Source organism: Rhinopithecus roxellana, chromosome 12 (assembly GCF_007565055.1).
Source record: "Rhinopithecus roxellana isolate Shanxi Qingling chromosome 12, ASM756505v1, whole genome shotgun sequence".
Taxonomy (NCBI): Eukaryota; Metazoa; Chordata; class Mammalia; order Primates; family Cercopithecidae; genus Rhinopithecus; species Rhinopithecus roxellana.
The window spans coordinates 56313411-56336850 of NC_044560.1; the positions used below are offsets into that span (position 1 = coordinate 56313411).

The following is a 23440-nucleotide window of genomic DNA, read 5'->3' on the forward strand; positions in this document are numbered from 1 at the left end:
CACCCAGGAAATTACAAGGAATTTAGGAGCTCTGTGTCAGGAACTGGGGGTTCAGAGATCAAATTTTAGAACGAATGATGCTCCTAGCATCTCTATCTACAAGGGCTTTAGGAGCTTCAACTCAGGAACCAGGGGCAGAGACCAAATATGTATTTCTTTTTTTCTTTTCTTTTTTTTTTTTTTGAGACGGAGTCTTGATTCTCCTGCCTCAGCCTCCCCGGTAGGCAGGATTACAGACCTCAAGTGATTCCCCCGCCTTCAACCTCCCAAAGTGCTGGAATTACAGGCATGAGCCACCGTGTCCGGCCAAAACCATGTTTAATCAGCCTTATCCTCTCATTGTCTAGGCCCTGGCCTGTGGTAGGCAGTTGGTAAACACAGTTTGGTACCTACTATGCACTCTTCCAATGAGAAGGCATAGGTGGCATCAGGCTTTGTCTTTGCCTACCCTTTCTTCTCTAGCTCTCCTGCCCATCTTCTTCCCTGAATCTGGCCCCAGACTCCTGCCCTTGCCACTTCTGCAGGATTTCACTCCCTGTTAGTTAATGGCTAATTTCACTCAACCAAAACACCTGAGAGCTTTGAAGAGCCTGCCTTCCCATCTAAATAGATTATTGGACTCTCTGCAATGGAACAGTATAGCATATATAGAGACCTTATTAATGATATAGATGTTTTCAGGCAGGGCACTGTGGCTCATACCTGTAATCCCAGCACTTTGGGAGAACGAGGCGGTGGATCACTTGAGCCCAGGAATTCAAGACCAGCCCAGGCAACATGGTGAAACCCCATTTCTACAAAAAATACAAAAATTAGCCTGTCATTGTGACCACACGCCTGTAGTCTCAGCTACTCAGGAGGCTGAGGAGAGAGGGTAGCTGGAGCCCAGGAGGTGGAGGCTGCAGTGAGCCATGATGGTGCCACTGCACTCCAGCCTGGGTGACAGAGCAAGATGCAAGACTCTGTCTCAAAAAAACCAAAAATGTTTTCAGATCTTTTATATATATATATATATATATATATTTTTTTTTTTTTTTTTTTTTTTTGAGATGGAGTCTTGCTCTGTCGCCCAGGCTGGAGTGCAGTGGCACAATCTCGGCTCACTGCAAGCTCTGCCTCCCGGGTTCACGCCATTCTCCTGCCTCAGACTCCTGAGTAGCTGGGACTACAGGTGTCCCTCACCACACCCGGCTAATTTTTTGTATTTTTAGCAGAGACAAGCTTTCACCGTGTTAGCCAGGATGGTCTCGATTTCCTGCCTTCGTGATCCACCTGCCTCGGCCTCCCAAAGTGCTGGGATTACAGGCGTAAGCCACCGCGCCTGGCCTAGATCTTAATATCTAAGATAAGGGATAAATTTTTATGAACTTATTGATAATATTCATTGAAAAGAGCAAGGCATACTACTAATTACATGGCATAACCCCAATTTAACTAAATAAGTATACATAGATACTTAACTACACACATGTACACAATCAAGGTTGATGGAGATACACCAACTAACAGGCTGTCTCTGGGCAGTTCAGGATGTGGATGTCCTGTCTGGGGCCCCTTGGATCTTATCAGTGTGGAATACTCTGATATTCTAGTCAAAGTTTCCTTCTACTTTTTTTTTTTTTTTTCTGAGACAGGATCTCACTCTGTCACCCAGGCTGGAGTACAGTGGCACCATCATGGCTCACTGCAACCTCAACCTTCCGGGCTCAAGTGATCCTCCTGCCTCAGCCTGTCGAGTAGCTGGGACTACAGGCATGTGCCACCACACTGAGCTAATTTTGATATTTCTTTGTACAGACCGGGTTTCACCATGTTGCCCAAGGTTGTATCCAACTCCTAGGCTCAAGCAATCTGCCCGCCTTGTCTATCCTGGCCAAAGTTTCTATTGCCAACAGCTGTTATCTCTTCGTTTGAGGGGTTTCTTGGGCCCAGAACAGGCTCTGTGGACATACTGGCAAGTCAATAGTGCAGGATAATCAATGCTGTCCTTACCCCACCAGCCCATGACCAATGACCGACAGAAATTGTTAACTAAATATCCAGCTTCCTGGCCACCAGGTGGGATAACCCTGAGGAGTACATTCTACACTGGCTGGCAGAGTTTAAGCTCCAGTTACCCCTAGTGTAATTTGCTTGGTAATACACCATTGTTGGCTTCTTCCCCTCTCTGTCTCACTTTCTCATCCTCTACCAGTGATTTTTGGGATCACTTTCCACGTAAACTACTTGCCATCAAATCCTCATCTCAGAGTCTTCTGGTGAATCCAAGCTTAGACACTGGATTACTCATGACTTCTTTCTCTTTTCGTTTCTGTTGTGCTTTTCACATTTTTTACATTGAGTATGTAGGGCTTTTCAGTTCTTCAGTTACTTTAATTAAACGTTGTTTTCTCATTTGAGATTCACTTACTGTTCATAGGGCTGTTATCTGGGAGACTTGTGCTTCGCTTGGGACCCGTGTGTGGGACAACTCTGGGTACCTGGATGGAAAGGGCCTCTCTTGAAGAGTGAGGGGGAGAGTTTTGTTTGTCCCCGTCTACCATTCTTTCTCCAGCCTTCTTGTCCATCCTCTTCCGTGACTCTGGGGTGATATGTCCCAGATGGGAGGTCAGTCAGGGGGCAGACACTGTCTCTGCTGATCTGTCCTGGTGACAGAGGAACCAAACTCCAAGGACAGAGTTGGGAACAACAGGGTAGGCTCCAAAGAAGGAAAATCTGTGCTTAGCATGAGATGAACTTCAAATGATCAGAGTTGTCCCATGGTGAATGTACTGCCTCAAGCGGGGATGAGTCCCTGTCATGGGAGAAGCTTGTGCAGGACACATGAAAGAGTTACATCTTTCAATGAAGTTAGAGATGCCTACCCTGCGTAGGAAATTAGATTAGAGAGCCTCGGGCCTTCGAGGATTTCACTGTTCTGACTCTGAAAGATCAAAACCCACTATGACTCCTAAGAAAGAATTGGAGGGACAGCCTAACAACCAAGGGCTTTGGAGTCAGGTAGTTCTAAGTTCAAATCCTGGTTCTGCCACATTTAAGCTGAAAAATCACTTTACCACTCTGACCTTCATTTCCTTCATTTATAAACGTTTCTATCTCACCAGGTGGTGGGAAGGACGAAATGAGGTGCTGTAGACACGGTCTGACCACAAACTCTGCCTTCCGGCAAGGCTGCTGTCTTCTGGCTCACACCCTGGTAAAAAAACAGAACTAGTGATGGAGGAGGGTGTTTGGCAAGTGGACCAGACAGTGTGACAGCACCAACTGCTTCTGCACAGGGTGTCTTCACTTCCTGAGGCACAATTTTAAAGATAGCAATTCTCCTTGAGCACTGTCTCTCCCAGGAAACAGTGCTTACTTACCTGGAGATTTTGACGTTTTTAAGGACTGGCTTTCATGAAAAGAGACAAATGGAATTTACAGCAAAACAAGGTCTCCACTCTGCAATATGCTCTGTTAGGAGCATGCCGGAAGAGTTATTTCAAGGTTCAGAGCACGTTGATGCCCTAAACATCCTGAGGACTTTCAGTTCCTCTCCTGCACTTTGCAATTGTCTGTGGTATTTATGAATCACATTCTGTCTGAGTCCAGGAAGAGTCACCCTAGAGCCTTTTAGCCACTTGGGGTCACAGAATGGGAACACACTGACATGGGAAGCGACCTCAGAGATCAGCCCATCCAAACCCCAACGAGAGCATTGTCTGAGCCACTAAAGCATGCCACGTCAGAGTTTCCAGGGCAACGGAAGGGACCACAAGACACAAGAGCTGCAGAGGGAAGAGGCAGTGGAAGAGGGAAGGAGTCCTGGCTGGGTGCTGAGAGAATTACTCACCTCTGTGTCCTCAGGGGCCAACACAGTGCCCAGAAGACACTAGAGGGTCAGTGAGTATTTTTCAGATCATCTGAGTGGATCAGGTTATAAGAGAGATTCAGACAGTAGTAGACAGGACAAGCCAGGGCCTGGGATGAGACAGGCCTGAATTTTCCATCCAGCTCTGCCACTGCCTCTCACTGGGACACTCCCAGATAGTAACTTAACCTCTCTCAGGTTTTCTCTTGTGTAAAATGAGGAGAAGTGCCAGGGTTGTGAATGCGTGAGAGCATCTAACCTTTGGAGAGTCTTAGGTAATGTTCTTTAAATCTCAGTCTGCTACGATATTGCTAGGAGATCTTGGACAATTCACTTCCACACTGAATTTCACTTCCCACACCTATGAACCAAGGAAAAGGAACTCTTTTATTGAGCACCTACTACATGCACTGGTCACTTTCATGTGTGTTATTTCTCTTAGTTCTTACAACAATTCCATCACAAATATCTCTATCACCATTTTAAAGTTGAGAGAAAATACCAGAAAGTTAAATCACTTTTCCAATCCACCTAGATAATAAGTGACAGGTTCTGACCAGCCCCAAAGCTCCACACTGTCTCTGTGCTTAAAGGGAGGTCAGTACCGTCTTACTTCAACACCCAGCTCAGTGCTAACTACACAGTGGGCCTTCAACAAAACTTCATTGTTTCACTTTAGGTGAATGCTGTGAAAGTGCCCTAGCGAGTATTACCACAGTGAGAGAAATCTGATACAGAAAAATTATCACAGTGAGAGAAATCTGACATAGCCGACTCCATCTTGCCTCTAACTTTCCAGCTGTCTTTCTTAATTCCTGGGCACAGGCCAAGTTAACTGTAAGAGGAATTTAGTTTATAGTTTAACCCTAAACCAAAGATGATAACAGCCCCTTCCTAAAACTAACACCCTCCTTGCTCAGGGATGGCAACTGCCTTTGTTAAACTAACAAATTAACCACAAGGTTAGAATTATGGCTCAGGAGTCATGTAGCTGGAGGTCACATGATTTGTAATCTCCTCAACTCCTCCTACAGGAGGAGTTGTAAAACCTAAAACTGGTGTTTGAGGTATCTTTCAGACCTTGCATTTTGATAGGCCAGTTGGTGCCACCTGGACTAGTAACCCATACTAGAAACTGGCTTAACTGGTTTTGTGAGCCCCCCTACCCAGCAACTGACTCAGCGCAAGAAGGTAGCTTTGATCCCCCACAATTTTATCCTTAATCCAACCATTTGGCATTCCGTATTTCCTAGCCCTGTCTGCCACCAATGCTTGAAAAACCATAGTCTCTGAATTCTCTGGTGGGGTGGGGGGTGGGGAATGAGGGTGTGGATTTGAGAATTATGTCCTACTTTGCCACTTGGTTGGCCCTGTGATTATTAAACTCTTTCTTTGCTGCAAAACCTGTTGTTCTCAGTGCATTGGTTTTTCTGGGCAGCAAGCAAAATGAACTTGTCAAGTGATTACCGTTGTATCTCTAAATAAACTGTGAGTTCCTCAGGGGCAGGGAATAATTGATTTTTGTGTCTCCAATGCCTTGCAAAGTGCCTGGCACAAAGTAAAGGCTAGAATGAATGAATGAATGAATGAATGAATATACAGATGAACAGAAAATACATTAATATAATTCCCTGGGTTATAGATAGCACAAATGTGTAGGATCTGATAATCTGGCCATCTGAAAATCATTTAGAATTGTGGATCGAGTCACCTAGAAAAAGCAATAATATTTGTAATTGTCATTGGCATATGTCAAGTTGATTTCATCTCTGTTATGTATGTCATTTGACCCTCACCACTGCCTTAGTCAGAAATCAGGGCAATGATTGATCATCCTGCTGCCCATTTGATAGATGAAAAGCCAGAGACTTGAGAAGTTTTGGTGGCATAGGATGCTGTCCTTTCCCACCCAGAGGGCAGCAGCCTCTGCTCATATACCTCCAGGGACAGGAAAATCGCTAACTACCGAGATGGCCCACTAGATTTTTGCTGATGCCTGTTTCCCAAAGTAGGCTGAGGATCAAGTTCCATTTTCCAGGTGAGGCCTTTGGAGACCCAGAGGGATTGAGACCTATTACCCTCTCAACCCAACACTTAGGTTCCAGCAATGCAACCCCTTCCCTGAACAAATAGGGAAACTGAGGTCCTATGGGTGGAGATTCAACACTTCAAAAATGGCCTGAGCTAGCTTCTGTACTATGCCATTGTCTCGTGATGAACTTGGAGGCAGCTCTGCCTCCCGAGTCTTCTGCCTTAGCTTGAGGATGAGGTACATCCCCAGCACTCACCACAGGGCTTGGCACACACTAAGTGCTCAGTAAAGAGTGCCCGAAAGAATGACTAAATACAAAAGGGAATCAAGGGTTGACGCTGGTCTGAGGCTGGGGTTGGGGTGTAGCACCAGGCAAGGGTTAAGGCTGGAGGCTAAGGTTTGGATGTAGATCTAGATATTAATAATATTTGGAGTCAGGATGTGGGAGAAGGGCTGAGGTGGGATTGCAGGCAGGACAGAAGAGGAGGTTGGGGATGGTGATAGAATAAGGTCTAGGGTCAGTACTGGGGAGTGTGGAAAGTCAGGGATAAGGCTGGTGTTGATATTAGGAAGGGCACTTTGGTGGGATGATGATTGGGGTGGAGTTAGGGCTGCCTGTGAATGTTTGAAGATGCAAGTTGCTGTTAGGGGGAGGCTTGATATGTGATTTGGGATTGGGATGAGGGTGGTGATGGAATGAAGTTTGGGGTGGGGATAGAGTGAGGATTGTTTTGGGTTAGAGGAGGGGGAGGTCTGAGCATGGCTCTAAATAATGGTTGGGGTCAGGATGAGAAAATCCAGCTGAGATGGGGTTTCAGGGGGTAGTAGGGTTGATGATGTGGGCATGAGGACGGTAAGGGCTGGAGATTGCTGCTGATGTTCAGGTGGGCACTCGGATGAGGGCTGAGGCTGGGGTAAGGAGCTGAGACTGGAGTGGGGATCGAGGTAGGGCGAGGGCCAGGGCCGGTACCTGAGCCACCACATGTAGCTGTGCTCGTAGGGGAAGAAGCTGTGCGGGTCGTCGCAGCAGTACTTGTGGTCGCGGAAGCCGCAGCAGAAGACAGCGGCCGCCTCGCCCCCCGGCCGCGGGCAGCTGAAGCCGCGCACCACCTCCTGCTCTGCGCTCACGTAGCTCGTGCAGGCGCCGCTCATTGCGTCCCGCGCCCGGCCCGCCGCCACCTCGGGCCACCAGACGGCCGGCGAGAGCCCGGCGGGGAAGCCAAGGGACCGAGCGAGAGGGAGCTGAGCCTGAGAACGCAGAGACTGAGAGACTGAGGGGCCGAGAGAAGCCGACACAGAGACAGAGACAGCAGCGCGGGGCCCCGAGGACCGAGCGGTGGCCAGGTGCGCAGCCCGCGCGGAGGGGAGGCGCGGGCTGGGCGGGCGGCGGCGGTGGGCGGCGGGAGTGACGGCGGCGGGAACGCGGCGGGAGCCGGAGCCGGCGGCGGGAGCCGGAGCCGACGCCGGGAGCTGGGCCGAGAGCCGCGTGCTCGCCCGGCTCTGCCTGCGCTTCCCGCCCCCGCCCCACTGCGCTCCTACTGCCTGCACGAGGGCGCTGGGTGCGCAACGACAGCACGACGCGGCCAGAGTGGCGGGGCGGGAATTCGAGGCCAGGGCGCGGGCGCCTCACCTGCACCCAGCCGGCGCCGGGAGTCTTGGGGCATTCGGGGCTGGGGCAGACAGACAAGACACCAGCCGGCGACCACACGGCGCGGTCAGTGAGGAGAATGAACACAATCTCACCCAACTTCCGCAACAACCCAGGGGCCCTGGGGATGTTCGCAGCCGTGTTATACGTGAGAGCTGAGGGCCAGAGAGAAGCCATTTCCCGGAGTCCCTAGGCCCATGAGATTTTAACCGGGGGCGGCCTAGTAGGAAGTCCTTGCGTTTTCTGCAGCTTTCATGGTGCCTCTTTTCCAGCGGGCTTTTAGATGTCCTCGTCTTCTGGAGTCCCTGCTAGTCTCTTTCGCTGAGAGCTAGCTCGTGCACGGACAATGTCCACACTCTTCTGTTCATACTGCCTGCCACTGGCCTGGGACAAGGGGCCGAATATGGGTGTGGACAGGCCCAGATGGTAACCTCCTTCCCCACACTGACCAGCAAAGCTAGCAGACCTGTCCATTTTGAAAAATTACTTCCAGAGAACAAGGGCAGTATTTTCACTAGCATCAGAACCACAGTCTGAAGGGGCTCTCAGTGCCTTGGCTTCCCCCGTGTACCCTGTTGCCTTACGCCACCTAGAAGGGCTTCATACAGCACCTTCAGGGCCTTAGCTCTACGTTTTTCACAGCAGTGGGTAGGGTAGGAAGTAGTTACTGTGATGCCTTGGGCACCCCCGATTCCTTCGCGCTTGCTTTGGACGTGTGGGGAACGGGCCATGGGTATCAGGAAATTTGGGCTCCAGCCCAGCTCTACCCCTTCCCTGCTGTTTCTCTCTGAGCTTCAGGTTCCTTGTCCTCACCCAGGCCAGCTCCTCAGATGCTGATTGTGCCGCTCCCCTGACCTGGGCCCTAGGGCCCCTGAGAGAGATCAGATCTGGGCCTGCTGTTGAGAAACACACAGTCTGATGGAGGAGTCAGACTGACATGATCACAGCACAGGGCGGTAAAAAGGGAAATGCAAGGACCTGAACACAGAGGGGTACCATCTGAGGAAGCAGGGGAGGGCTTTGAGGGAGGTAATGTCCTCAAGAGTCACTGTAAGGTCAAATATGAAGGCTGGAGGGAACTGTTATTATCCTCCAGAACATTCCTCCCCTGAGCTGTGGGTCTGTACAGACTGGGAGCTGGAGAGCCTCCCACTAATGAGGGTGCACTTCAGCCTCTTTATTTATCAGATGGAGAGTGCAGGGGAGGAATGCTTTGGGAGGGAGAGGCTTCCTGGAGGCCTGGAGATCAGCTGGGAGGAAGAAAGCACTCTGCCCTGGCTTTTGGCAAAACTAGGAAGCCTCCAACAATTTCCAAAACCCTCTCCCAGCCAATAATTAATTTGTTCCTCCCAACAATTCTCTGGGGTGAGCCAAGCAGGGGTGAATGTGCCTGAAATAACAAGTCCAGTGCCACACAGTGATCAATGGCCCAGGCAGGGCTGATACCCATGTCTGTCTCGCGTGTACCCCTTGGCAGTCTGATGAAGCCTGTGAACCCCATTCAGAATAATGTGTTTTTTTGTTTGTTTGTTTTTTGTTTTTTGTTTTGAGATGGAGTCTCATTTTGTCACCCAGGCTGGAGTGCAGTGCCACAATCTTGGCTCACTGCAACCTCTGCCTCCAGGGTTCAAGTGATTCTCCTGCCTCAGTCTCCCAAGCAGCTAGGATTACAGGCACGTGTCACCATGCCTGGCTAATTTTTGTATTTTCAGTAGAGACAGGGTTTCACCATGTTGCCCAGGCTGGTCTCAAACTCCTGACCTCAAGTGATCCGCCCACCTCAGCCTCCCAAAGTGCTGGGATTACAGGTGTGAGCCACCACACCAGGCCACAAATAATGCTTTTAACTAGAAAAAAAAATTATTTAGGGTTACAAGGGATACCAATTATATTGAATCATGATTTAGTCCTGGTTTTTAAAAAGTGTCAATAAGATCTAGAGATGAGTCTATTAATTACTATAATTTTGAAGTGGTGAATGAAAATAAGTAGTATTTCAATATGTCTCTGCTGTAATACAATATGAAAATATCTGTGATTTCTGTTGGTGACAAAGTCACAAGTACTACTAATACTGTCATGGGTTTTCTTGCCAATATGCATGATGAAAGAAAATACTGAATTTCAGTTGGAGGTAATGCATACCAAGGATGTGATTTTTCCCATGTAAATTCATGAACCTTCCGCGCTCTATCCAGAGGCTCCTTGGGCTCCGTGGACTCTATGTGAACATCCTTTCATTTCTGTGGTCTGGCTCCTACTTTAATGCTTTTTCCTTCATTGTATGCATTGTGTTCCTTCATTCTGTTCTCCTGCAGACACTTATTACAGACCTATAATGTGCCAGGCAATACCCATCCTGTATGTCATGTAGTCCTTGAGAACTTCCTTTGAGGTAGATGTTAGTCTTCCCATTTTGCAGACAAGGTAACTGAGAGGGAGGTTAAATAATTTACCCTAAGTAACTGATCAGAGTCCTGTACCGCCTCCTCCTCCCTTCCCAAATGAGGCCTGGGGCCAGCATCCCCAACTCCAGAAGGGAAAAAACGCATAGGAGGGAAGCGTAGGCAGGGAGAAATATTTATGGAGAACACACTGTGAATGGGAAATTGTGCTCTGTGCTTTTCATTATCTCTTTTAATCTTTATACCAACTATGTGTTGGTATTACTATGTGTTAGTATTACTCTCTCCATTAAGAAAAATTAAAAATAGGTCAGGTGCAGCAGTTCATGCCTGTAATCCCAGCACTTTGGGAGTCTGTGGCAGGAGGATTGCTTGAGCCCAGGAGTTTAAAATCAGCCTGGGCATGGTGGCATGCACCTGTAGTCCTAGCTATTTGGGAGGCTGAGGCAGGAGGATCACCTGAGCCCAGGAGTTTGAGGCAGCAGTGAGCTGTGATGGTTCCATTGCACTCCAGCTTGAGTGACAGAGTGAGATGACACCCTGTCTCTAAAAAAAAAAAGAAATAAGAAAAAATAACAAAATGCACATTCATTATAAAACAACAAATTAGAAAATAAAGATAAACCAAAAAGAAAAATAAAAATCACCCATAATTTCACCACACAGAAACATCTATCATACACCCCCAAACCCTGCCCCCATGCACACAATTATGTGCCCACTTTATAGGTAGGAAAACTGAGACCCAGAGAGGTTAAGTAACTTGCTCAGGGATCTACAAGTCAGAAATTCTGGCCACCTTCTTTGTGAGCTTAGGCTGGTCACGGTCACTTTCCCTCTCTGCATATAGGGCACTAGCTAAGATTACTCCAGATGGAGGATCCTAAAGTCTGGTACTGGGCCAGCCTTAACAGGACCCCCTTCTGCAGGATACACAAAACAGTGCCCTCAAGGCCTTGGCAGCTTTTGCTCCAGGAGCCGAGTTCCCTCAGGGAGGGTCGGTAAAGAAATGTCCCCTCGCTGTGATCTGCTGCACAGCCCGGTGACCACAATCCTGGGGACAACCCCTGGCTGGAAGAGCTGGTTCTACTAGTGTCACATGGCAACCAATGGCCCAGGCAGAACTAGTACCCTAGCTGTGTGTGTGGTCCGCGGCGGGTCCCTGGCCCCTGGCCCCGGCAGAGCGAGAGCAGCCCCTCCTCTTTCCCTCCACCCTGGCTGCACTGGCCTGAGAGCGTGAACATGTCCACGGAGCTTTCCCCCAGCCAGGATCGGGTACCAGCTTGCAGTACCAGCTTCTGCAGCTGGAGAAGCAAAGAAAGCATGCGACGTGCATCAAATCCCTCTGAGTGCCTGGTTAGGAAGGATGCTTCTCTTTTCTTCCAGAATGAGGCGTTTGTGTCTTGATTGGAGAGAAGCGACCTACATGGTTGGACAGTAAATCCAGGGACAAACCAGTGGCCCACATACCAGCCACGCTCTTCCTCACTCTTTGTGGCCATGCTCTCCGTTTAGGTCTTCGTTGGTTTGCTGTCTGTTTGTTTTACTAGGCAATCTTTTAGACACACAAAAAGCGACATGAAGAATAATACAGGGACCACCCACATAGTTTACAAAATAAAAAAATTGGCTGACTCTGGGTTCACTGCTTGGGAGTTAGCCCTGCTGTGAAAGGAACAACTTAAAAAATAAAAAATTAAAAAAAAAATGTAAAAAAAAAATTGATTGATCCAGTTTGAAGTCCCTTGCATACTCCTCCCTCCTCCCCAAGAGGTATTACACTCCTGAATTTATTATTCCCATATTCTTATTTATGCTCACATTGCATGGATCTTTGAGCAATGTGTGGAATTGCTTTGCATATAATTAAATTTTAAATAAATAGCATCATGCTGCATGCATTCTCTTGGAACCTGCTTTTTCACTCAGTCTTCTGTTTGTGAGCTTTGTCTATACTGATGTGTACACTCTATTTAGCTTATTCATTGTGCTATATCGTTCTCCAGTTATTGAATATATGGTTATTTATTATCCATTCTCTTGAACATTTAGGTTTCTTCCATTTTTTTTTTTTTTTTTTTTTTTTGAGACAGGGTCTTGCTCTGTCACCAGGCTGGAGTGCAGTGGTACGATCTCAGCTCACTGCAAACTCTGCTTCCCGGGTTCAAGTCATTCTCCTGCCTCAGCCTCCTGAGTAACTGGGATTACAGGTGCCCGCCACCATGCCCAGCTAATTTTTGTATTTTTAGTAGAGTCGGGTTTCACCATGTTGGCCAGGATGGTCTCGGTCTCCTGACCTCGTGATCTGCCCGCCTTGGCCTCCCAAAGTGCTGGGATTACAGGCGTGAGCCACAGCGCCTGGCCGGTTTCTTCCAATTTTTTATTGCTATTTCAAACAATGATACTTTTTTGAGTTTTTTTTTTTTCTTTTCTTTTAAAATCAATTTACTGGCTGGGTGTGGTGGCTCATGCCTGTAATCTCAGCACATTGGGAGGCAGAGGCAGGTGGATCACCTGAGGTCAGGAGTTTGAGACCAGCCTGGCCAACATGGTGAAACTCCGTCTCTACTAAAAATACAAAAATTAGCTGGGCATGGTGGCAGGTGCCTGTAATCTCAGCTACTTGGGAGGCTGAGGACAGGAGAATTGCTTGAACCCCAGAGGAGGAGGTTGCAGTGAGCTGAGATTGTGCCACTGCATTCCAGCCTGGGTGACAGAGTGAGACTCTGTCTCAAAAAAATAAGTAAATATAATAAAATTGACTTACCAGCCTGGGCAACAAAGTGCAATCCCATCCCTAAAAACAAAGAAAAGAATTAGCGGGGCACGGTGGTATGTGCTTGTAGTCCCAGCTACTCGGGAGGCTGATGTGTAAGGATTGCTTGAGACTTGGAGGTCGAGACTGAAGTGAGCTGTGATTGCACCACTGCACTCCAGCCTGGATGACAGAGCGAGACTCTGCCTTGAAAAACAAAATCAACTTTATTGAGATCTATTTTACAAACAATAGAATATGCTTAAGTGCACAGCTTGGTTGGTTTCGACAAACATGTATATCCGTGAAACCAACACCACAGACAAAATACAGCACTTTCCCATCACGCATCGCTGCCCACTGTGCCCGTTTGCAACCAGCTCTTTTCTCCCTGAGCCTTGCCTTAGGTACTACTGCTCTGCCCTCTGTCCATATAGATTAGTTCTGCCTTTTCTTGAGTTGTATACTAATGAGATCAAATTGCATGTCCTTCTTTGGGTCTTACTTTTTACTCATCACAACACCCTTGAGATACATAGAAACTGTTTTGTGTACAAGTAGTTCCTTCCTCTTTATTGCTAAGTAATACTGTGTTATATAGAAATACTGCAGTTTATGCATTCAACTGTTAATGGGCATTTGGGTTGTTTCTAGTTCGGGGCTATTATGAATAAAGTTGCTATAAACATTTTTGCAAATGTGCTTTGTTTTAGGACGTGTTTACATTTCTCCTAGCTGGATACCTAGGAGTGGAATTTCTGAATTATAGGTTAGATATATGTTTAACTTTATAAGAAATTGCCAAGCCTGGGCAACACAATGAGACCCCGTCTCTACCCAAAAAATTAAAAAAATTAGCTAGGCCTGGTAGTGCAGGCCTGCAGTACTAGTTCTTCAGGAGGCAGGGGCAAGAGAATCACTTGAACCTGGGAGTTCAAGGCTGCAGTGAGCTGATTGTGCCACACTGCACTCCAGCCTGGGTAACAGTCCTATCAAGAAAGAAAGAAAAAAAGAGAGAAAGAGAGAGAGGGAAAGAGAGAAAGAAGGAGGAAGGGAGAGGAAAGAGAAATTGCAGAAATGTTTTCACTAGCACTTGATATTGTCAATATTTTCTACTTTAGCATTCTTTTTTTTTTGAGACGGAGTCTCGCTCTGTCGCCCAGGCTGGAGTGCAGTGGCCAGATCTCAGCTCACTACAAGCTCCGTCTCCCGGGTTCACGCCATTCTCCTGCCTCAGCCTCCCGAGTAGCTGGGACTATAGGTGCCCGCCACCTCGCCCGGCTAGTTTTTTGTATTTTTTAGTAGAGACGGGGTTTCACCATGTTAGCTAGGATGGTCTCGATCTCCTGACCTCGTGATCCACCCGTCTCGGCCTCCCAGAGTGCTGGGATTGAGCCACCGCGCCCGGCCTACTTTAGCATTCTTACAGGTGTAAAGTGGTTTCTCATTGTGGCTTTAATTTGTGTTTCCTTAACGGCTAAAAGACTTTTCTTTGGTTTTTTTTTTTTTTTTTTTTTTTTCTTTTTTTTGAGAAAGGGTCTCAACTGTCTCACTTTTTTGCCCAGGCTAGAGGGCAGTGGTGCAATCTTGGCTCACTGCAGTCTCCGTCTCCTAGGTTCAAGTGATCCTCCCACCTCAGCCTCCCGAGTAGTTTAGCTGGGACTACAGGCACACGCTGCCACATCCGGCTGATATTTGTATTTTTTGATAGAGAGGTTTCACCATGTTAGGCAGGCCGGTCTTGAACACCTGACCTCAATTGATCCGCCTGCCTCAGCCTTCCAGAGGGCTGGGAATACAGGCGTGAGCCACCATGCCAGGCCAACGAATGATAAAGATCTTTTCATGCACTCATTAGGTATTCAGATACAGTCACAGTTCGGAAATATCGCAGGTTCAGTTCCAGACCACCACAGTAAAGTGAATATCACAATAAAGCAAGTCACAGAAATGTTTTTGGTTTTGCAGTGCAAATGAAAGTTACTTTGCCAAGATCCATCAGTGGAATCATTGTTTATGGCAGCCATAGCCTTAGGAAATGTATTTATTCAATAATATGACTTAAAAGTCAAAATTACTCCCTGATCTATGGACTGCAGAATGGAAGTTATGTTAGCAGACATTAAAACAACATTAATCTCTTTCTTTGTACATCTCCATCAGAGCCATTGGTTGACTAGGTACATTGTCAATGAGCAGTAATTATTTTGAAGAGAATCTTTTTTTCTGTGCGGTAGGTCTGAATAGTGGGCTTAGAATTCAGTAAACCATGCTATAAACAGATGTGCTGTCATCCAGACCTTGTTGTTCCATTTATACAGAACAGAGTAGATTGAGCATAATTCTTTTTTTTTTTTCAGATGGAGTCTTGCTCTGTCATCCAGGCTGGAGTGCAGTGGCATAATCTCAGCTCACTACAACCTCAGCCTCCTGGGTTCAAGTGATTCTCCCGTCTCAGCCTCCCAAGTAGCTGGGACTACAGGCGCATGCCACAATGCCTGGCTAATTTTTGTATTTTTAGTAGAGATGTGGCTTCACTATGTTGGCCAGGCTGGTCTCGAACTCCTGACTTCAGGTGATCCACCTGCCTCCGCCTTCCAAAGTGCTAGAATTACAGGTGTGAACCACCATCCTGGCCAGATTGAGCATAAATTTTTAAGAGCCCTAGGATTTTCTGAGTGGTAAAGAGGCATTGGCTTCAGGCCGGGCATGGTGGCTCATGCTTGTAATCCCAGAACTTTGAGAGGCCAAGTCAGGTGGATTGATTGAGCTCAGAAGTTTGACAGCAGTCTGACCAACATGGCAAAACCCTGTCTCTACAAAAAATACAAAAATTAGCCAGGCATGGTGGTGTGCACCTGTAGTCCCAGCTACTTGGAAGGCTGAGGGGAGAATTGCTTGAATCTTGGAGGCAGAGATTGCAGTGAGCTGAGATTGCACCACTGCACTCCAGCCTGGGTGACACGGCTAGATCTTTTCTCAAAAAAAAAAAAAAAAAAAAAAAAAAAAAAAAGAAAGAAAGAAAAAAAAAAGAAAAGAAGGAAAGAAAGAAAAAAAAACTGGCAGTCACCAGCTACATTAAAGCCTAATAAAAGACAGTCAGCCTGTCCTTTGGTTTTGAAACCAGGCATTGACTTCTCCTCTCTAGCTATGAAAGTCCTAGATGGCGTCCTCTGATAAAAGGCTGTTTTGTCTGCATTGAAAATCTGTTGTTTGGTGTAGCCACCTTCATCAATTATCTTAGCTAAAACTTCTGGTTAACTTGCTACAGCTTCTTCATCAGACTTTGCTGCTTCACCCACCTCATACTTTTATGTTATGAAGACAACTTATTTCCTTGCTTTTTTTTTTTTTTTTTTTTTTTTTGAGACTCAGTCTTGCTCTGTCTACCAGGCTGGAATGCAGAGACATGATCTCGGCTCGCTGCAACCTCTGCCTCCCAGGTTCAAGCGATTCTTCTGCCTCAGTCTCCTAAGTAGCTGGAACTACAGGCGCGTGGCACAACCCCTGGCTAATTTTTGTATTTTTAGCAGAGACAGGGTTTTACCATGTTGGTCAGGCTGGTCTCAAACTCTTGACCTCATGATCCACCCACCTTGGCCTCCCAAAGTGCTGGGATTACAGGTGTGAGCCACCGCACCCAGCCTGCTTTTTTGTTTTATGATTATTATTATTATTATTAATTTTTGAGATAGGGTCTTGGCCTGTTGCCCAGGCTGGAGTGCAGTAGCATGATCATAGCTCACTACAATTTCAACCTCCCAGGCTCAAGTGATCCTCCCATCTCAGCCTCCCAAGTAGTTGGGACTACAGGTGTGCACCACCATGCGTGGGCAATTTTTTATAATTATAATAATAATTATTTTTTGAGACAGAGTCTTGCTTTGTCACCCAGGCTGGAGTGCAGTGGTGCAATCTCGGCTCACTGCAACCTCTCTGCCTCCCAAGTCCAAGTGATTCTCCTGCTTTGGCTTCTTGGGTAGCTGGGATTACAGGCTCTCACCACCATGCCTAGCTAATTTTTGTATTTTTAGTCTTGTTCTGTCTCCCAGGCTGGAGTGCAGTGGTGTGGTCTCGGCTCACTGCAACCCCTGCCTCCAAAGTTCAAGTGTTTGTTGTGCCTTAGCCTCCCAAGTAGCTGGGACTACAGGTGTACGCCACCATGCCTGGCTAATTTTTTTGTATTTTTAGTAGAGACAAGGTTTTGCCATGTTGGCCAAGCTAGTCTCAAACTCCTGACCTCAGGTGATCTGCCCACCTCAGCCTCCCAAAGTGCTGAGATTACAACCATGAGCCACCACACCTGGCCTTGAGTTGATTTTTGAATATGGTGTAAGACCAATTCATTCTTCTGTATGTGAATATCCAGTTTTTCCAACACCCTTTATTGAAGAGGCTTTCCTTTTCCTATTGTGTGGTCTTGTCTCCTTTGTCAAAAATCAATGGGAAGAAAATGTCTACTTCACTTCTTGGCTTTCTATTTGGTTCTACTGGTCAGTATGTCTATTTTTACGCCACTACCATGCAGTTTTAATTATTATAGCTTTGTAATATAGAGTGAAATCAATTAGAAATCAGAAAGCGATGCCACCAGCTTTATTCTTTTTCCTGAAGATTGCCTTGGCTGATTAGAGTTTTTCTGTGGTTCCAAAGAAGTTTTAGAACTTTTTTCTATATCTGTGAAAATTGACTTTCGAATTTTAATAGGGATTACATTGAATCTATAGGTTTATCTTCTTATTGAGTTGTAACTGTTCTTATATATTCTAGATGCAAATCCCATTATCAAATATATTATTGTAAATCATTTTTTCCAGTCTCTGGGCTTGCCTTTTTATTTTCCTTTATTTAAAAAGTGTCTTTTTAAAAGAAAAATTTTTGATTGTGCTAAAGTCTACTTTATCACCTTTTTCTATTAAAGTCAGAGCTTTTGTGTCTGTTTAAAAAGAAATCTTCGCCTACCCTAAGATTACAAATATTTCCTTCTGCGTTTTCTGGAAGTTTTATAGCTTTAGCTTTTGCATGTATATCTTTGATCCATTTTGAGTTAATTTTTGTGTACAGTGCAAAGCAAAGGTCAAAGTTCACTTTTTTTTTTTTTTGAGACGGAGTCTGGCTCTGTCGCCCAGGCTGGAGTAAGTTTACTTTTTACACATGGATATCCAGGTGTTGCAGAACCATCCTCTGAAAAGACTAGCCTTTCCCCATAGAAATAACTTGACAACTTTGTCAAAAATCAACAATAGATGTTGAATTTATTTCTGGATTCTCTATTCCATTTCATTAATCTTTGTCTGTCCTTCTATCCATAAGCCAGTACCACTCTGTCTTAATTACTGTGGCTTTAGAAGTAAATCTTGAGGCTGGGCACGATGGCTAATGCCTGTAATCCCATAACTTTGGGAAGCTGAGGCAGGTGGATCACCTGAGGTCAGGAGTTTGAGACCAGCCTGGCCAACATGGTGAAACCTCATCTCTACTAAAAAATAGAAAAATTAGCCGGGCTTGGTGGTGCCCACCTGTAATCCCAGCTACTGGGGAGATTGAGGCAGGAGAATCACTTGAACCCAGGAAGCAGAGGCTGCAGTGAGCTGAGATTGGGCCACTGTACTCCAGCCTAAGTGACAGAGAGAGACTCCATCTAAAATAAAAAAAGGAAATCTTTAAATCAGATAGTGTAAGTCCTCTAACTTTGTCCTTGTTTTTCAAAATTGTTTTTGTGGTTCTAGGGACTTTGCATTTCCATATAAATTTTAGAATTAGTTCGTCAACTACAAAAATACTTGCTGGGATTTTGCTTGGGATTGCTTTGAATTAATAGATAAATTTGGAGAGTGTTAACATCTTAATATTGAATTTCCCAATCCATGAACATGGTATATCTCTTTTTTCTTTCTTTCTTTTTTCTTTTTCTTTTCTTTTCTTTCTTTTCTTTTTTTTTTTGACAGAGTCTTGCTCTGTAACCCTGGCTAGAGTGCAGTGGCATAATTTTGGCTCACTGCAACCTCTGCCTCCTTGGTTCAAATTCGTCTCCTGCCTCAGCCTCCCAAGTAACTGGGATTACAGGTGCATGCCACCACGCCTGACTAATTTTTTTGTATTTTTGGTAGAGACAGGGTTTTGCCATGTTGGCCCAGTTGGTCTCGAACTCCTGACCTCAGGTAATCTACCCACCTTGGCCTCCCAAAGTACTGGGATTACAGATGTGAGCCACCGCACCTGGCCTGTCTCTTCTTTTATTTAGTTCTTTAATTTACCTCAACATGTTTTATATTTGGTGTATAGGACTTACAGTATTTTGTAAAATTTGTCCCTTTTTCTTATTTTTGTTGCTTTTCTAAATGGCGTTTCTTTATTAATTTTTATTTAATTTTTTTTTTGAGACAGAGTCTCTCTCTGTTGCTCAAGCTGGAGTGCAGTGGCGCGATCTCAACCCATTGTAACCTCCACCTCTTGGGTTCAAGCAATTCTCCCAACTCAGCCTCCTGAGTAGCTGGGATTACAGGCATGAGCAACCACAACACCTGGCTAACTTTTTGTATTTTTAGTAAGACAGAGTTTCGCCATGTTGGCCAGGCTGGTCTTGAACTTCCAACCTCAAGGGATCTGCCTGCCTCAGCCTCCCAAAGTGCTAGGATTACAGACATCAGCCACCGTGCCCAGTCTTGAAATGGCATTTTAATGTGATTTTCTAATTATTTGTTCCTAATATATATAAATACAATTTACTTTTGTATATTCACCTTGTATCTTATCATCTTGATAAATTCACTTATTAGTTCTAGTAGCTTCTTTGTAGATTACTTAGAATTTTTTATGTACATGGTTGTGTTGTCTGTGAATAAAAACAGTTGTACTTTTACTTTTCAGCAGGTGTGTTTTATTTATTATACTTGCATTATTACATTGTCCAGTATAATGTTGAAGAGAATTCTTTTGAATTTGGAGGTAAAATTGTGCTATTCTTTTTTCTCAGGACAATTGTGTGTTTTTACCACTTGATTCTTTTCCACCACACATTTATCAACAGAGAGTTCTTCTGAAGACTTGATCAGAGCTTTTGAAGTATCCCCAATTATTCCAGTTTGACCTCTAAAGTCTGAACTCTCCCTATTTCTCCAATTATTCCTACCTCTTCTTTCCTACAGGAAGCCTCTGATTCAGCTAGTCTGGGAAAAGGAGCCTTCTTTCATAGGTTTTCGTCCACATGATTTTTCCTGCTTCTGCTTACTTAAATCTTGTCCCATTTCTTCAATGCCTGGCTTGAAGAAACCCCTCTTGCAGCAAGCTCTTCTGTGACCAACTCTCAGCATATCATTCTTTCTTTCAGCATCTGCTGTCTTGACTGTATGTATACCATTAATTGAGCACCATCTGTGTGCCATCACCTTACTCTTGAATCACAGCTCAGACTCCTGCTTTCTCTAGAATAGAGAAATACAGTCAGGAATGGTAGATATTGGGATTTGTCCTGGGGATGCCTGTCCCCAAAGTTCAAGGAGACACTGCCTGTGCCTACCTCCTTCTCTGATCTCAACATGAGTTCAGCACTTCACACATTATTAAGCATTTTTTATGTTCATGATTCTTTTTCAGTCTGATATCAGCCACTTCTGGAACTTACTCCAAGACTTGTACCTTGGGTGAATGGTCCTTTCCTAGAATCAGTATCTTTAACTGCAAACCAGGGTGTCCGATCTTTTGGCTTCCCTGGACCACATTGAAAGAAGAATTGTCTTGGGCCACACATGAAATACACTAACACTAACAATAGCTGATGAGTTTTGTTTGTTTGTTTGTTTTTTGTTTTTTGTTTTGAGACGGAGTTTCACTCTTGTTGCCCAGGCTAGAGTGCAATGGTGCAATCTCAACTCACCACAACCTCTGCCTCCCAGGTTCAAGCAATACTCCTGCATCAGCGTCCCGAATAGCTGGGATTACAGGCATGTGCCACCACACCCGGCTGATTTTGTATTTTTATTAGAGACGGGGTTTCTCCATGTTGGTCAGGCTGGTCTCGAACTCCTGACCTCAAGTGATCCACCCACCTCGGCCTCCCAAAGTGCTGGGATTGCAGGCCTGAGCCACCCTGTCTGGCCTTTTTTGTTGTTGTTTAAGCAAAAAAAGAAAAAAAAATCATGTGTTAAGAAAGTGCACAAATTTGTGTTGGGCTGCATTCAAAGCCATCCTGGGTCCCATGTGGCCCACGGGCTACAGGTCTGACAAGCTTGCTGTAAATCCTTCCTGCCTTGCTGGAGTGTTACCAGAGTCCAGGAAACAAGGAATATAGGGAAAGGCAAGGACTTTGGGAGTAGATCAGCCTGGATTTCAGTTGCTACTTGGCAACTGACTTGGTGGGTGATATTGGGCATCCCTCTCTGTCACCTAGGCTGAAACGCAGTGGTGCAATCATGGCTCACTGTAGCCTTGACCTCCTGAGCTCAAGCACCTCCCACCACAGCCTCCCAAACAGCTGGAATTACAGGCACACATCACCATGGCCAGCTGGGAAAAAAACAAAATATTTTTTTGAGACAGAGTATCGCTTTGTGGCCAAGGCTGGTGTGCAGTGGCGGGATCTCAGCTTACTGCAACCTTGAACCTCCTCGGTTCAAGCCATTCTTGTGCCTCAGCCTCCTGAGTAGCTAGGAATACAGGCACCCACCACCATGCCCAGCTATTCTTTTTTTTTTTTTTTTTTTTTTTTAGTAGAGACTGGATTTCACCATGTTGACCAGGCTGGTCTCTGTCTCCTGACCTCAAGTGATCTGCCCACCTCAGCTTCCCAAAGTGCTGGGATTACAGGTGTGAGCCATCGTGCCCAACCTTTTTTTAAGTGTAGAGACAGAGTTTTGCCATGTTGCTCAGGCTGGTCTTGAACTCCTGAATTCAGGTGATCCTTCTGCCTTGGCTTCTCAAAGTGCTGGGATTGTAGGTGTGAGCCACTGTACCCAGCCCAGATAATTTTTTGTTGTGGGAAGCACTTTTCTGCATTGTAGAATGTTTAGCAGTATCTCTGGCCTCTGTCTATTAAATGCCAGTAATATCTACCGCCCAGTTGTAACAACAGAAAATGTCTCCAGATAGTGCCAAATATCCCCCAAGAAATAAAATCACTCATAGTTAAGAACCACTGCTCTGGCCGGACACAGTGGCTCACACCTGTAATCCCAGCAATTTGGGAGGCCGAGGCGGGCGGATTACTTGAGGTCGGGGGTTCCAGACCAGCCTGGCCAACAATGGCAAAACTCCATCTTTGCCGAAAATACAGAAATGAGCTGGGCATGGTGGTGCAAGCCTGTAGTCCCAGCTACTTGGGTGGCTGAGGCAGGAGAATCACTTGAACCCAGGAGGCAGAGGTTGCAGTGAGCCGGGATTGTGCCACTGTACTCCAGCCTGGGAGACAGAGAAAGACTCTGTCTCAAAAAAAAAAAAAAAAAAGAAAGAAAGAAAAGAAAGAACCACTGCCCTATAGTTTAGAGTCCTGGACAACGACCTTCTTCCTCTAAAATATGATAGAACTAAGGAAGTTTCTTTCCTGCTAAGGGTCAGTAAAAGAAACACACTGCAGACAGATATGATACTAATGGTAACACTGTTTTATATTTGTTACAGCCTATTCCCACATACAAAGTGCCTTCTCAGACAGTATTTTGTCTGATTGTCCTAGGCAAGAGATCTCACAGAAGGAAGTGTCTACCCAGTGCCTGGCATTTATTAGATGAAATCTTGGTTTCCTTTCATTGGCTAGATGAAGCAATGTATGTTCAATGATGTTAAGTGACTGTCCCAAGGTTACACAGCGAGTAAGTGGGTGTTGTCATTTGTTATGTTGATTCACCTGTTATTGTTCTCAACTCTATTACTGTAATCCTAAGAAGAGTTTCTGCTTTCACTGTACTGAATAAGGCAAACTAGAATAATCTTAGAAGCCAGGTGTATTGGCATGCATCCCAGCTACTTGGGAGGCTGAGGCAGAAGGATCGCTTTAGCCCAGGAGTTCTAATCCACCCTGGACAACATAGTGAGACTCCCATCTCTAAAAAACTAAGTAAATACAAATTTAAAAAAGAATCTTAGAATCTTTGTTTCCTGGAGTCGAGAGGGTTCTATAGGCTATCTAGTTCAATTCCCTACTACATGGTTCTCAACCGTACATTAGGGTTGCCAGATAAAATACAGGATGATCCGTTAAATTTGAATTTCAGATAAACAATGAATACTTTTAAAATATAAGTATTTCCCATGCAATCATCATGAATACCAGGTCTCTTGTGGCCCTGGGACTCCCCTCTGGAGAATGATGAGTGGAGCTTGATTGGCCATGTGATCAGAAGAGAGAACTGATATTCTAAGGGATTAGGAAGAAGGGGCCTTCTGTTTGAGCTTTTCCACTGTCCCTGGGCAATCCCTACACCTTAATCCTTACCTGTAGCTTCTGTCACTCTATGTGAGGATAGCGATTTGGCTGCTCTAAAGGAACCCAGGTTGGGCATGGTGGCTCACACCTGTAATCCCAGCACTTTGGGAGGCCGAGGCAGCTGGATCACACGGTCAGGAGTTCAACACTAGCCTGGCCAACATGGTAAAACCTCGTCTCTACTAAAAATACAAAAAATTACCCTGGCGTGGTGGGTGCCTGTGATCCCAGCTACTCGGGAGGCTGAGGTGGGAGAATCTCTTGAACCTGGGAGATGGAGGTTGCAGTAAGCCAACATTGCGCCACTGCACTCCAGCCTGAGTGAGAGAG

General features: G+C 45.7%; 2 protein-coding genes across 4 annotated transcripts in view; one reads left to right on the top strand and one right to left on the bottom strand.

The window, feature by feature from the left end:
- Positions 1 to 7378, bottom strand: part of SHISAL2A (shisa like 2A) — a 34443-nt gene extending 27065 nt beyond the window's left edge. For 2 of the 3 annotated variants that reach the window (XR_004060359.1, XM_010372129.2), the window contains exon 1: positions 6853 to 7378. Coding sequence is in view for 2 of the 3 variants with exons in the window: in XM_010372129.2 (XP_010370431.1) it covers positions 6853 to 7034 (182 nt within the window). In the remaining variant the exon portion in view is untranslated. The remainder of the gene's footprint in view (positions 1 to 6852) is intronic. The other variant, XM_030941954.1, reaches the window with a different exon arrangement.
- Positions 7136 to 23440, top strand: part of TUT4 (terminal uridylyl transferase 4) — a 215690-nt gene continuing 199385 nt past the window's right edge. The window contains exon 1 of the mRNA XM_030941948.1: positions 7136 to 7226. The gene's annotated coding sequence lies outside the window, so the exon portion shown is untranslated. The remainder of the gene's footprint in view (positions 7227 to 23440) is intronic.